The following is a 16,182-nucleotide window of genomic DNA, read 5'->3' as shown; positions in this document are numbered from 1 at the left end:
TTACTGTGGATATAGATACTTGTCTACCTGTGTCCTCCAGCATCTTCACAAGGTCTTTTGCTGCTGTTCTGGGATTGATTTGCACTTCCAGCTTGTGGAAGGCTACCCAAAACATTTGACCCAAGTTAAACAAGTTAAAGGCAATGCTACCAAATACCAACAAAGTGTATGTAAACTTCTGACCCACTGGGGATGTGATGAAAGAATTAAAAGCTGAAATAAATAATTCTCTCTTCTATTATTCTGACATTTCACATTCTTAAAATAAAATAGTGATCCTAACTGACCCAAGACTTGGGATGTTTTTTTTACAATTAAAGTTTAAATGTATTTGGCTAAGGGGTATGTAAACTTCTGAATTGAACTGTGTGTGTGTGTGTGTGTGTGTGTGTGTGTGTGTGTGTGTATGTATATATATATATATATATATATATATATATATATATATATATATATATATATATATTTGTTTATATAGCAGGGATAGTAGTGTAAGCTATACTAAATTCTATACTAGATGGCATGAGAACTAGCCTTTTACTAAAAGCATGGAATGCATGGAAGTATAACAACACCAGAAGCCCTTGAAAAATGCAGGGCATTTAATTTTATGAAGTGATAGGAAATTTTGATTAAATACACACATTTTGCAGAGGTAACAAAGTTAAAGTAGTGACATTATATGATATATATGGCCAGATCTCTTCAAATTTTATTTCTAATTGTTTAAAGAAAATATTACAGATCTCTAGTAAATGTGTGTAGGAAACAGCCTTGCAGTCTTATTGTATCTGCAACAAAAGTTAATTGGATTTTTCTTTTTTCCTCCACAGCAAAAAGCCAAAGAAGCCCCAGAGAAGACAGATGAATAACAGACTCAAGCCTCTGACTCTGGCTTATGATGGTGATGCTGACATGTAGCCTAACCGCATCTGCTTGTACTAGAGATACCCGCATCCCTCCACAGTTGGCTACCGGTTCAAAGCCTCAAACAAAGAGACTCACGCAAACTTATGGACTTCATTTTATAAGACGCTCTTAGAACCTCAGTGAGACTCTATTCATGTTTATATGATATTTCTCCCTCCTCCTTTTTTACGTTCAAGTTTTTACTTTCTTTCACGAGAGCCTTCACAAATTATGATCTTCTTTAGGTAGTCTGCCTTCACCTCTCTGCCGTTGACATCTTTCTATATAAACTTGTCTGTCAGGAGGAAAGTTGCAGGACCCTTTTAAATAGAGAGGTGTTTGCTGAGAAAGCACAAAATACGCCCTTCTCTTTTATATCACACTCTTGTCAGTTTCTGCAGTGTTTTGACTGTTAATGCTGAGACAGACATTGTAGGTAGCTGTTGGGACGTGTCTTGTTCAAACAATTTAAATACACAGTTTTGCATTTTCAGCCCTGAAATATGCTCGAATTTCTGCTGGATCCTTCTCCGCATCAATATTTTGTGGTAAGAAGTATTGAAATGAGCAGATTCTATGGGCCTCTAGCACCCCCATAAACACTCTGGCCTGCCTTTCCCCTTCTCTGTATTCAGGCTCTATTTTGCACTATATTAGTGCAGCATGAACATTTACTTATATAGCATTGCCATATAAAGCTGCCTCTCCCGAAACAGGATGATGTACATTCTTGTGCTAGAAATGTTTCTTATAAAGAGAGCGAGAGAAAACAAAAGTAGCCCTTTTACTTCTGACAAAACTCACCAATGTGTTTATACATACTTGTTTACTGGTTAACTCTTGTTTGTGATAATGGGGCACTGTTGAAAAGATTAATTGTAGACTCCACAAAACCCCCTGTTGTATGTACAGTTACAATCAGAGATGTGTTGCTTTCTTTGCCTAATTGACTTAATGTGTATTATTCAATGGTTCTTTTCACCTTAGAGATCTGGGTTGGTGAAGTTTTCCATGTCTTTCTTCTTGGATTCAAAGGGCTCTGTGTTCACAGTCTGAGTGCTTTTAACAGTATGATGTTTGTTTTCAAGTATTGCTCATCCTTCTGTGTCTATGTAAACCTATTCTGTTTGCAGTCTATTTAACATGGCTACCTAACACAACAACGGCGTGCAAATCCAGATCAGCTACACTCCAAAAACCAAAGCTCTGATATTCAAAGATTCAGTTTGGCAGTATTATCTCTGGTTTAAAATATCTGAGGTTTAAAATATCTCATTAACTCATAACAGGAAGTTTGATCAAACTCCTATGGTTTGTGCTTGCACATTACATGTGTTTGTAATGTTCAATTTTGAAAGGAAAAAGGAAAGAAAATAGAAAAGTTATAATTATCACACCAGGAAAGCCATGAAAGTGCATGTTGTACATCAACAGAATTGGTTAAGTGGATGATATGTGGATTCAGATGTGACTGAAACAGTCGTCAGCATCACCAACCAACTAAAAAATGGGTTAATAAGCACAAATAAGTAGATTAGGGCCAGTATTCCCAGAAACCATATCTACAGTGAATGAAATATGGGCACTATTGATCTCTAAAGGCATATCATGAAATTTACTTTAAATTATCTACAACGGGTGAAAGGAATGTTTACTTTTGTATATGTTAATACTTGTTTTGTTAATTTGTAAATACACAAATTATCTTTTATTTAATGATTTCTTTATTATATATACATTTGTTCATGTATTTTTTACTTTACAAAGTGTTAAGTATAAACCTCTCAAAGTGTGTGTGTGTGTGTGTGTGAGTGAGAGAGAGAGAGAGAGAGAGAGAGAGAGAGAGATACTGATGTTACTGACCTTCGCTGGGGCGAGCCAGCTTACTGTGTGAAAATGTTGCTTTCTTTTCCTACAGGTTGTTTATACTGTATGTGTCTGATGAATTGCTGATAATAAACAAGAAAAACATGGCTGTATATGTGGCTGATTTAATTCATTTAATTACAACTTGCCTGTTGCATAGTCTGAATCAATAAAAAATAAATTAACTTAGCCTTGAAAGTGACATAGAGGATAGTGTGTCTAAAACAGATAATATATTTGTTTTCCTTCAGATAAAAGGGATTTTCTTTAAGATCAACCCACTGTCATCTCCAAGCCAAATAGAGAGAATACTTATTTTCCAAAACAGAAGCATTGCATCTGCACGAGTCAGTTTGACAATGAAAACCAAACAGACAAACAGTGACATAAACGAAACTGTGGCATTTGTATAGTGAAAACTGGAAGGTGCTTTATGAAACCCTCTCTGAAGCCTACAAGGGTTTTTGATTTTAGCTAGGATGTATAAACCTATAGATGAGGTAAGCCTGTAGAATGCAGACACTGGCAGACACTTACCGTAGCTGACCATGTCTTGGGGTCTTCTTCACACTAGTGCCATTTTGCATTTTTGACTGAATGACAATGAGGCTGTGATGGTTGTTTAAATCAGCTGTGCTGTTGTTTAAAGTGTTTTAAATTGTTCAACTGACAAACTGAAACAAACCGAACAACACTGAAAAAACACCTTTCCAAAAAAACAAAAACAAAAAAAAAAAAACTCCAAAATGAGTAAAAATAAATAAATAAAAAAATAAATAAATGTGATGTGATGTGATGTGAACTAGGAGCTTTATAAAGAGTGTGCTATAGAAAAGACTGTACAGCCTCGTTTTCAGTCATGTCAAAAATTATATATGGCGCAACTGTGAATAATGTTAATACAGAAAACTGTCAGGACTGTCTATGGGTAGACTAACTAATCTTAGTTAGTTAATTTCAGCATATACTAATACATTTTTTAAATCAAAAGTTGTACTTGTTAACATTAGTTAATGCACTATGAACTAACATTGAACAATTGTATTGTATGTTTATTAACTAACAGTAACAAAGAGAAATAAAATGCTGGAAAAAAATATGTTGTTCATTGCTTGTTCATGATACCTAACACATATGTTTTGCATTGCATATACAGTATACAGTACTGTGCAAAAGTTTTAGGCACTTGTAAAAAGTGTTGCATGGTGAGGATGTCTTCACAAATAATGCCATAAATAGTTTTCATTTAACAATTAACGTCATACAAAGTCCAGCAAACATACAAAAATAAAAAAAATAAAAAAAGCTAAATCGATATTTGGTGTGGCCACTTTTTCCTTCAAAACAGCACCAATTCTCCTGCTTACACCTGGACAGTTTAATTGGTTGTTGGCAGATAGGATGTTCCAAGCTTCTTGGAGAACTTGCCACAGTTCTTATATATATTTAGCTTTTTCAACTGCTTCTCTTCATGTAATCCCACTCAATGATGTTGAGATCCGGGCTCTGTGGGAGTCATACCATCTGATGTAGGGCTTCTTGTTCTTCTTCTGTTCAAGTACATTTGCAAAGGGAATGTTGAAATCTAAAAGGCAAAGTTAAAGTACTTTGTGTTCCACTTAAGAAATAGATATACAGTATACCTTAAGTGGAACACAGAGTAGGCCTACTTTAACTTTGCCTTTTACCTTGTAACTTTGCTCAATTTATTTGGGGTCAACCAAACTTATAAATGAATCAATTTTCATTAAATGATAACACATGATATTTTCTGTTTGTATCTTCATACTACACAATAGATTATAACAATTAGGCTTTGCAATAATGCAGAATATTTTTACAAGTTAAATCTGCTATTTTAACTGCTATATTAACAACAACAAAAGAGAAACATAGAGTATATTTGTAATGTAATTCTATAGAAACACTGAATTACAAAACATAAACACGTCATGAATTACGTAGGCTATCGTTCACTTTAAACTTAAGACATGGAAATTCAGTTTTAAAAAGTCAAATAATAGAGAATGAGCGAAACGACGCCGCCTAGCGAACACCAGATGTAAAACAAACTTACTTGTGTCACAAGTATTTCAAAGAATTTTGTATTTCAGAACTTTATTATTTTATCTGTTAAGCACCGCTGTTTTTTGTATTACTCAAATATTTAAAATGTTAACGCAAGTCGTAGCATACCGTTTGTGAGTTTTTGATGTCACGTGCCACAAAATGCCACTAGATGTCGCTAAAAGACATTGTAAGTATTCTTGCTGTCAAGGTCTTCGATAAGCAGATTCATTTATCCCATGGTAGATTAATTAAGGTTTTCAGAAACGAATCTAACTGTCGTTAAAAATATTTTTAAAGCTTTTAACGTTTCTTTAAGACATGAGGTAAATCTTCTCCATCTCACAATCTTGCTAGTAGTGCCATTGCACTGACTCAGTACAGTCATGCATAATTAGAGGAAAGATGTAGGAGGTATTGAAACAGGAATTATGGTTATGTGCAAGGAGTACTCTGAAGACCTCACTGTTGGAGGTCATCCCAAAAAGTTAGACACAAACCGATGGTGCCTCCAGTGTATGGTGTTCTTTTGTTTTAATAGTAGAGTCATATCTGTGCCCTCAGCTGGTTAAAAGTCATATCTGGCCTTAATCAACAGGGCCACAATGCTCCTATGATTATAATCATGGCTTGAGGCCTCTGGGAGTCTTCAGTTCGTATTACCCAACCAGTAATTATCACAATCATGTCTCTTGGCCTTCATTCCAATTGAATTCCACAGCTAAGAGAAGGAAGCCTCACAGACTGACCTAATCAATTAAGTCTCAGCGCAAGGCTACTTTAATCGGATGACTTTGTCCCAACCTCAAGAGTTATCAAGATGGAGGGAAATTTCAATTAAGCAGAACAGACGTCAGGTACAGGAAAGTGGATGGATTCCCAGAAATATCAACTCTGAAAAGGAGGAAGTTCTGTTTTTGTCTAGCAAACTGGACGATGGGAACCATTTCCAACTGATAATCTTCAGCAGATAAATCAAGCTCCGTCTCCATTACACCATTAGAGTCTGAACTTAAGGGAGTCCTAAAACTACAGTACATGATTGATTTGAAGACGTTGTGATGGCTGAGCCAAGTGCTCAAATGCTGGGAAAAAGATAAATCTTTTTTAAAGGAATAGTTCACCCAAATATGAATAATGCTCTCATCATTTACTCATCCTCATTCCCATCCTAGATGTGTATGACTTTCTTTCTTCTGCAGTACACAAATGAAGATTTTTAGAAGAATATTTCAGCTCTGTAGGTCCATACAATGCAAGCGAAAGGTGACCAAAACTTTAAAGCTCCAAAAAGCACATTAAGGTAAAAAGTAATCCATAAGACTTCAGTGTTTAAATCCATGTCTTCAGAAGAGATATGATAGGTGTGGGTCAGAAACAGATCAATATTTAAGTAATAATGTTTACTATAAATCTCCACTTTCACTTTCACATTCTTCTTGTGTTTTTGGCGATTCGCATTCTTCATGCATATCGCCACCTACTGGGCAGGGAGGAAAATGTATAGTAAAAAAGGATTTAAATATTGATCTGGTTCTCACCCACACATATCATATTGCTTCTGGGGACACCGATTTAACCACTGGAGTCGTATGGATTACGTTTTTGGAGCTTCAAAGTTTTGGTCACCATTCACTTGCATTGTATGGACCTACAGAGCTGAGATATTCTTCTAAAAATCTTCATTTGTGTTCAACAGAATAAAGAAAGTCATACACATCTGGGATGGCAGGAGCGTGAGAAAATTATAAGAGAAAGCACATTTGTGTGTGAACTATCCCTTTAAAAACTGAAATTTGTTGTTTTTGAAACTTCATCAAGAGGCCCTTAAAGATGAGATGGAAAAACTTGAGGAGCATATTAGATTCAAAAAGCCTTACGGATGCAGGCACTTTGCAAAACCAACATTTGCTTTCTGCCGCAGAAAGACATTTGTCGTTGTTTAAAGGGTTGAATTTGTAATTCATGATAATCCAAGTCATTAACCCTCTTGATTGAGTGTGTGGAGTTCTGAAGATGCAGATGCAGTGGACTTTGTGTATGAGTATCAGTCTGGCCGTGTCTCCGAGTCCAGTTGTCAGTTTAATTGCCATGCGGAAGCACTTGATGTGTGCCATCTGTATCCTACGACCGGTGCTCTGATCCCACATTTGTCTCTGTCATTGCCTTCGGGGCCCGCCCGCTCCAGCACTCCTATGAGCCATGCTGGCAGCCACCAGCCTGCACCAACTTAACTCTACAAGTCTCTTTCTCATGAACACACAGATGTACAAACAGCCAACACTCATATCAGTGCCACAGCCTTTCCATCTCTGTGCATTTAAAGGAAATGTTATGAACTGGATAACTCAAAAGTGTGCGACACATAAGATAACACCTGGCTGCCAGCACCTGGCATTAGAACGCGTGAGTTTGGCCTAATTGAAAGCCTCCCTATTGTGTCACCATGGCCCCTATGGGGTCTGCTCCCTTCTCTGAAACATCTGCCCACACAATCAGGCATTCAGCCATGCCAGCTGAGCCATGCCACAGCAGTGTATTGCCAATGTCACTCAGCTGGCTCAGTCTTCCTGCTTTACTTTATCTGTTTCTATCCCTGTCTTTATCCCTCGCTTCTCTTCCACTGAACCATTAGGAAATGGAAGTCTCTACCCTATAATCTGATGTTCTCTGCAGTAGATTACATGGTTTTAGTGAATGTGAATAAGAGTGAGTGAGGACCAAAGGTAAGCTGTGTTAAATTAAACCCACTTGACCTCTTGATTAGAAGGAAGGGAAAGTATGTCTAGTGAGCAGGTGTCACCTCTCTGACAGATTTGAGCACTACACACCCATGAGTTAACCCATCTGTCCATGAACATTGACCATTCATGATGGACCATTGACATATAAGGTTGTCTGAGGTGATAAAAATAAGAAATCTTTTAAAAATCATGTTTTGTTTGTAGAAATGTAATATTTCTGTCCATGTTAGTTTCATAATTATTTGAAAATTTTATAACATTTTCCACATAAAAAAAAAAAAAAATATAATAATGAAATGGCTTTACAAATGTAAATTGAAAACTTGAAGCAAAAGGTATTGCTGTAAACTACTTTCCTCGCACCATGAATGCATGCGAGTATACACATCTTAATCTTTAGTTTTTGTAAAACAAGTTTTCCAAACATATTTTCAAGTTTTTTTTTATTTATTTCTTTTTTTTAATATCATGACATTTTGAGTCACAAATATCAGGAACTTTTCCTAAGGTTACTCCATTTAACCTGAACAAAATATGCATTTCATACAAATGTCAAAGTATCTGACATAAAAAAACAAACAAACCAAACAACAACAACAAAAAAATGGAGGTCTACAGGAGTGCTCTCTGTTTTATGATTTTCTTGTCACATGATTAGATACTAGATAAACAGAGTAGATACTTGCCGTCTCGGTTACTGTCGTAACCTCCATTCCCTGATGGAGGGAATGAGACGTTGTGTCAATGTAGTGGCACTAGGGGTCGCCCATGGGAGCCCCAAACACCTCAGATCTTTGAGAAAGGGGGGGGGGGGAGAGAGAGACGTATCTAGTATGGAAGGAAAATGGCCTTTTTCCTTTATGTTTCCTCTCCACAGAGTATTCAGTTATTCGGCTGGGGCCATTTTAACGCTCAATATATCCGCCGGGTAAGGTGTTCCTTTCCTATCCTATTCTTTCAGGGGGAAAAGACCCCGCGGAGACCACATCCTGCCCGGAGGGGAAGTAACATGTGGCAAGCACGTCATGTGGGCTCAGAGCCACACATGGAAGAGGCGCGGTGGTAGGTCCTGCCTGAAAGGGGAGGAGCTCTACAAACACGGCGACCAGGACAGAGAGGGCTCTGTCGAAGGTAGACGGAGGTCTGCCGACAGGGAGACTGTACTGCGGAAAATACATCACAGGGGGTTACCGGAGTAAGGACATCCTGGGTTCTCGGGTTCGTGAACTGGAAAAGAAAAGAAGCGCACATCTTCACCTCTTTGGAGGGGAAAGGAGCTATATGCAATCGATACACCCGGCCAGCTGTCCGTATTTCCGAAATTACCTGTTCGTACCTGACAGAACATGGGACGAAACCGGCTCAACCCGGAGATTGTAAAATCTTGCGAAGGTATTGGGTGTCGCCCAGCCCGCTGCCCTGCAGATGTCTGCTAGAGAGGTGCCATGGGCCAGTGTCCAACGAGGATGCCAGACTCCTTGTGGAGTGTGCTCGTATTCCCAAAAGGGCAGGCACGGCCTGGACCTGGTATGCCATAGCGATGGCATCCACAATCCAGTGGGAAAGCCTCTGTTTGGAGACAGCGTTCCCTTTCCGCCAAAGCAGACAAAGAGCTGCTCAGAGCGTCTAAAGCTCTGCGTGCGATCAGAGTAGATGCGCAAAGTACGCACCGGACACAGCAACAACAGGGCTGGGTCTGCCTTCTCCTGGGGCAGCACTTGCAGGTTCACCACCTGATTCCTGAAGGGGGTTGTGGGAACCTTGGGCACATCTCAGGATTACGTGAGAGTCACCCGGACCGAACTCCAGGCAGGTATCGCTGACAGAGAACACTTGCAGGTCCCCGACCCTCTTGATGGAGGTGAGCGCAATCAGGAGGGCTGTCTTCAAGGAGAGGGCTTTCAACTCGACTGACTCTAGCGGCTCAAAGGGGGCTCCGCGAAGGCCCAGGAGGACCACGGAGAGATCCCATGAGGGGAACAGGCGTGGCCTAGGAGGATTCAGCCTCCAGGCACCTCTGAGGAACCTGATGATCAGGTTGTGCTTCCTTAAGGACTTACCATACACTGTATCACGGTGTGCTGCTATGGCGGTCACATACACCTTCAAGGTGGAGGGGGACAGCCGTTCCTCCAGCCTCTCCTGCAGGAAGGAAAGCACTGACCCGACTGCGAATCTCTGACGGTCTTCAGCTCGGGAAGAACACCAATTCGCGAACCGATGCCACTTCAGGGTATAAAGCTGCCTCGTGGAGGGAGCTCTGGCCTGAGTGATCATGTCTACCACTGCTGATGGTAGGCCACTTAGGTCTTCCACATCCTGTCCAAGGGCCAGACGTGGAGATTCCAGAGGTCTGGGCACGTGTGCCAGATGGTGTCCCGTCCCTGAGAGAGAAGGTCCTTCCTCAGGGGAATTCGCCAGGGAGGGGCTGTTGCGAGGAGCGTGAGGTCTGAGAACCAAGTCTGGGTGGGCCAATATGGGGCCATGAGGGTGACCTGCTCCTCGTCCTCCCTGACCTTGCACAGGGTCTGTGCAAGTAGGTTCACTGGGGGAACGCATACTTGCACAGCCCCTGGGGCCAGCTATGTGCCAGCACGTCTGGTCCGAGGGGGGCCCCCGTCGGAGAATACCAGAGCGGGCAGTGGTAGGTTTCTCGGGAGGCAAATAGGTCTACTTGTGCTTTGCCGAACCGACTCCAAATCAGCTGGACCACTTGGGGGTGGAGTCTCCACTCTCCCCTGAGCATCACCTGCCGCAACAGCGCATCCGCTGTGGCGTTGAGGTTGCCCGGGATGTGAGTGGCCCTCAGCAACCTCAGTTGCCGCTGACTCCATAGGAGGAGACGGCGGGTGATTTACGACATGCGACGTAAGCGTAAGCCACCTTGGTGATTTATATACACTATTGTCGCTGTGTTGTCCATCCAGACCAACACATGCTTGCCCCAGATCAATGGCAAAAGCCTCTGCAGGGCAAGCAATACTGCCAGCAACTTGAGGCAGTTGATGTGCCAACACAGTCACGGTCCTGTCCAGGAGCCAGCGGCTGCATGCCTTTTGCACACGGCACCCCAACCTCGCTTGGAGGCATCTGTCATAATGATGATGCGCCTGGACACTTGCTGTTGGGGAACTCCTGCCTGTAGGAATGCAAGGTCTGTCCAAGGGCTGAACAAGTGGCGGCAGATTGGCGTGATGGCCACGCGATGTGTGCCGTGGTGCCATGCCCATCTCGGGACTCGAGTCTGAAGCCAGTGCTGAAGCGGTCTCATATGCATCAACCCTAGTGGCGTGACTGGCACCGAGGATGTCATATGCCCCAGGAGCCTCATGCCGGCCCGTGAGGCGGGAGGCGGCAGCGTCCTGCGGTTGGCTCTTCGCTGGGGCCAAGAACTGGGCTCAGGCTGAGGCAGAGCTGCATGGGCTTTTGCCACTGCAGGGGGACACCCTCGGCGAGCAGACAGGATACGGGATCTTGAGCCGCGCCAGGGCAAGATGTGTTGTATAGCTTCCGTCTGCTACCTCACCGCTGAGAACTACTGGGCGAAGTCCTCGATGGTGTCACCGAATAGGCCGATCTGGGAGATGGGGGCGTTGAGAAAGCAAACCTTGTCTGCGTCCCTCATCTCGACCAGATTCAGCCACAGGTGGCGTTCCTGGACCACGAGGGTGGACATCGCCCGCCCGAGTGCTCGCACCGTGACCTTCGTCGCCCGGAGGGAGAGGTCGGTTGCTGAGCACTGCTCATGCATCACATTGGGATCAGGACTACCCACGTGCAGTTCCTTTAGTGCCTTGGCCTGGTGTACTTGCAGGAGGGCCATGGCATGCAGGGCAGAGGCGGCCTGACCAGCGGTGCTGTAGGCTTCGATCAAGCACTCATCCTGCTCCAGAGCTCTGAAAGGGACACTAAGCTGACCCTGGGGCAAGCTGGTCTCCTCTCGGAACTCGCCGGGGGCAAACGAGCGTGCTGGGGAATGGGAGGTCCGCGGGGATTTACCCGGCGGAGCCGCACCCATTGAAGCCCCCAAATCACCTCCAGCGCCAGACGGGCCGGCCTCGTACCCGGAGGTAAAAGGCGAGGTGTGGGGGGCAGCTAGAGTGGCTTTCCCCCGGAAGAAGGAAAGCCGCGACCGCAACATTGCCATGGTCATATTCTCACAATGAGAACATAAACCATCCACAAACGCTGCCTCAGTGTGATCGCTGCCCAGATACGTAAGGCAGCGCCCATGGCCGTCAGAAGTGGAGAGATAGCGACCGCATCCAGGAATCACACAAAAACGGAAAGTCATCTTCATAAAGACGCGTCTTTATAAAGACGTTCAACGTCAATGTGTGTGCTCTAATAAAGGAAATATACTCTTTAGCAGCAATATACACTCTTTTAGCGCTGTCGAAGCACCCAGGGGCGAAATCTGCACTCGTCGTGCAGAAGGAGAAAAGCCGCTGGAAATGCACCGTATATCCAACAGCATACGCTTCTTAAGAGGTGAATAGAACAGCATTAGTATTCAGCTCTCTGATAGTACAACCGCTCGGCTCCGAAGAAAACATCTGAATGAGTGGTTGCGAGCCAGCTCCTTTTAAACCCGTATGTCCGGGGGAGTGGCATGCAAATTCCATTCGCCAATTCTCATTGGCCTTTTCTCAAAGATCTGAGGTGTTTGGGGCTCCCAAGGGCGACCCCTAGTGTCACTACATCGTCACAACGTCGAGTGAGTGACAAAAGGGGAATTTATGGTTACACCATCTGACTTTGATTTAGTGAAAAAAAAAAAAAAAAACATTCAGTTATTAATAATATTTTAAAACTGCTCGTTTTTATTTCATTTTTTTTATTTTTTTATTTTTTTTATAAATAATAATAAATGTTTATTCAAAACTTGCCAACTAATGCCAACTTTTCTTTTTTTCAAGAATTTCAAATTTCAATGAGACTTATTTTTAACTGCTTCCAAACTGTTACACCACTTTACTTTAAGCCAGAAATATTAAAATGACTTTGAACTCAGAAACTGAAGACATATCACATTAGAGATGTATTCAAGTAATTGTCTTGTGTAAATTGCATTTTTAATGTATTTATGATTAACAAATGAGCATTACGTCAATTTAAATGCCTATGATGCCCCATGATTCGGTTTGATTTTCAAATTATTTTGTGCATTATTGTGTGGAGATGCATAGCCTGACTTTACTTTTATAAATGAAACAAAAGATCAGATTTTTTTTATTTTATTTTTTTTATTAAGTGAACGAACCCTTTTATTCAACAGCTGATAAAAATTACAAACATTTTGAGTGGCAAAAGATGATTATGAGAAATGATGAGGAAGAAAATGAATTAAAATTTGAATGGGCCCTCAAGTCATTCATTAACTGGTCCTGTGTTCCTGACTGAGTAGAGAGGTCAAGTTGATATTGCAGGTCTTTAACAGGCCTCAGCAATGTGGCCTTTAGCATTCTTAGATTATTTGAAGTTATTAACCCAGGGTTTTAACATCAATAGGCCATATGCTCTGCATTCTGGTCCAAAAGGTTGATTGTAAGCAATGTCTATTCACCCATAAGGGTGCTCTGTATAGCTGTGGGAAATGTTTAAGCTGTGCTTGCCCTGGATGATACATCCCTGCAGGCTGATCTGCTGCATGCTATGGATGTGAAGGCCACCACCACCATTCAAAGCCTCATCCTATTTCAGCCCGCTGCCTGAGTTACTGCCTGGGTGACATGCTCGGACTGCTGCCGTGCTGTTGCAATGAGACCGCCACAGATTTATTGAGCTAGGTGCCTGCTCCCTTTTTTTCTTTACCTCTCTGCTGTTTTATTTTTTCTTTTTCATATCCATGCAAAGTGAACACTATACAATAAATAAAAATAAATAAATAAAAATAATAATAATAATTTTAAAAAAATACAGTGTCAGCATTTGCTAGGTCTGTTCACCTTGTCCACTGACAGGTCTTGATGTTTATATATAGGTGCAAGATATCAGCACACACAACAATATTATGAATCCCTTGACCTATCCAGAATGGAGAAGGGTGATTTGTGTCAGCACATGTATCCTTGTGAGAATCTCCCAGAAAGCCTTGTTCATTCCAAAACGCCTACATCCTACAAATACACATTTGTTTACAATGAATTACCTCAATTCACTCACAAAAAAAAAAAAAAAAAAAAAAAAAAAAAAAAAAAAAAAAAGAATTGAGCATAACTGAATATGTGATGATAACAATGTTGAGGTGGTAGACTGTGTTATACAGATTAAGTATAAACATAGCATTTAATAAATATAAATTTTATATTTATGTACAGTATACAGTGTGTGTGTGTCTATATATATATATATATATATATATATATATATATATATATATATATATATATATATATATATACACACACACACACACTGTATACTGTACATAAATATAAAATTTATATTTATTAAATGCTATGTTTATACTTAATCTGTTATAAGGTTATATATATATATATACGTCAAACACGAAAAAAGCTTCTCTTCTCGGTTTAGACTCTCTTATAAGTCGTCGAAGTCGTGTGATCCCGCAGTCTCGGACCAATCTCGTCCGGTTCTTTAATCTTTTTTTCACTCTCCTCTCGTCCCACCCCCTCTCCTCTCCTCCTGTGGCTGGTTCTGAGTTTCTCTCCGGATGTACTACGGCGCGCGTGGCTCTTAGCGCGCGATATAAAGCCGCCGCTGAGTGACAGCGCGCGCGTGAAAAGCCTCTGTCCTTTTTTCTAAGAGGACTTACGCCGCCGCAGCACTCCAGGCAGCAAGACCATCGACCATCTCCCATGATATCTTAATGAAATATGACTGTGCTTCACTCCATGTCTGGATTAATGCCTATGTAATCGTTAATTTGCTGCCCCTCCCTTATCTGTCTCCAAGTTTAAAGCCTATTCTGTGAACATGGGGTCTATAATGTCATTTTTGCCTAGGCTAAAAGTCTAAAGCGGATACCAGGTGGATCTATGTTCCTAACAGACAAAAGAAACAGCGCAGGGAAATTAGTGGAAGTTTGAGAAAAAGGAGGATGCGGGCGACGTGTTGGTGTGCCGTCTTTCTCCTCACTCCGGCTGTCTACCTGGTAAGTGTCTTTTATTCTCATGTCACACTTTACGATCAGCATTTACATGAAGAAAATGTCTAAGTCTTCGCATTTGGAAACACGGCTGTCATTGTACGTGAATTTCAAAATAGAATAATGGCAGCAAACTGTAGCAGTATGAGATGTATTTAACTTCATCACTGACCTGTCAAGATCACTAAATTAACTTTTATGCTGTTGTGCTTGCTCTCAGAAAGACACTTTCCGTTGAGTGTTTTTTTGTTACATCGAGACTTTGCGTTGGATTTGTAAATTGCATACGAAAAACTTTTTGGCCAACTAAAATTACCAAATGACTAAATTAACACCAAGAGTGATTTTTTATTTAAAAAAACACGTTTTATACAGATCTGGATATCGTTATCTCTCGTAAAAGACACAAAAGATGTGTTTTAGTAGTTGGCCTCACGGGGGCGCCAAAATAAATGGAAACAGTTGGCTAAATGAGGCAGCAGCGACAGTCCTTCAGCCTGATGAGAGAAGTCTTTGATTTCCACTATTCAAGGCCACTGGCGGAGAATAAACACACAAGTCATGTCAAAACACACTACATTTTTCCAAATTGACCGATCACTTAAAAAGAAGAAAAAAAAAAAAAAAAAAAGAAAACATACAACCACGTCGACTTGGTTTAAAACTAAGTAGGCCTAATTAAATAACTTGCGTGACCACATCATTTGATGAAAAAAAAAGTTGATTTCAATAAATTAAATTAAAAGGCTACATTTCTGGTATAATAGGCTTTAAATTGCACTCTTTTCTTTATTTAATTATGTAAATATTTAATAATTCATTTGTTTATTGAAATAGTGGTGGATTGTTATTTATTTATGTTCTAGTTTTATTGTAAAAAAAAAAAAAAAAAAAAAATAGGTCTAAATCACATACTAATTTAGTCATAATGCTCATTTATTTATTTTTTAGATTGTAAGTGGTTATAGAGATGCCAGGCACATATGCACATGCAAACAAAAAAATAAAATTAAATAAAATTAAAGTTTTTAAACAAAACGTAAATTAAGAAAAAAATTAAAAAGAAACGAGTATTTCCAGCTGATAGATATGGTGTTATGACAATTTTGATGATCCATGAAATCTGTCTTTACATTTTATTTGATTTTTTTCTGTATAGTCTAGATAATATTTTTCGTTTGAAATTGACTATTATGTGTTAGCTGTATAACGCTCATTTGTTAAATCAGCTTTGAATAATGGATTTGCAGCAGTAAATCACAGTAGCCTATAAGCTCTGCTTATTTATTTTTTTCTCCACTTTCTCCTCGGTTTTAATGATCTTTGACAGTGCAATTATACACATTTCAGAGCTCGTTATAAGACATGGATAATCACTCCATTTCTTCCATCATTGTGTTTTATTTCAATGCAGTAGGCTACTCTTGAGTGTATAGTAGTATTACAAACATTATTTAAATAATATATATATATATATATATA

At 40.5% G+C, this 16,182-nt stretch overlaps 2 protein-coding genes across 2 annotated transcripts in view; both read left to right on the top strand.

The window, feature by feature from the left end:
- Nucleotides 1–2,880, top strand: part of LOC127420834 (thrombospondin type-1 domain-containing protein 7A-like) — a 228,482-nt gene extending 225,602 nt beyond the window's left edge. The window contains exon 27 of the mRNA XM_051663396.1: nt 834–2,880. Coding sequence (XP_051519356.1) covers nt 834–921 — 88 coding nt within the window. The 3' untranslated portion in view covers nt 922–2,880. The remainder of the gene's footprint in view (nt 1–833) is intronic.
- An 11,413-nt stretch (nt 2,881–14,293) lies between these two features.
- LOC127420821 (neurexophilin-1-like) overlaps nt 14,294–16,182 on the top strand; it is a 52,992-nt gene continuing 51,103 nt past the window's right edge. Inside the window, exon 1 of the mRNA XM_051663373.1 lies at nt 14,294–14,706. Coding sequence (XP_051519333.1) covers nt 14,653–14,706 — 54 coding nt within the window. The 5' untranslated portion in view covers nt 14,294–14,652. The remainder of the gene's footprint in view (nt 14,707–16,182) is intronic.

Source organism: Myxocyprinus asiaticus, chromosome 30, assembly GCF_019703515.2.
Source record: "Myxocyprinus asiaticus isolate MX2 ecotype Aquarium Trade chromosome 30, UBuf_Myxa_2, whole genome shotgun sequence".
Classification (NCBI taxonomy): Eukaryota; Metazoa; Chordata; class Actinopteri; order Cypriniformes; family Catostomidae; genus Myxocyprinus; species Myxocyprinus asiaticus.
This window is presented reverse-complemented; position numbering and strand designations above follow the sequence as displayed.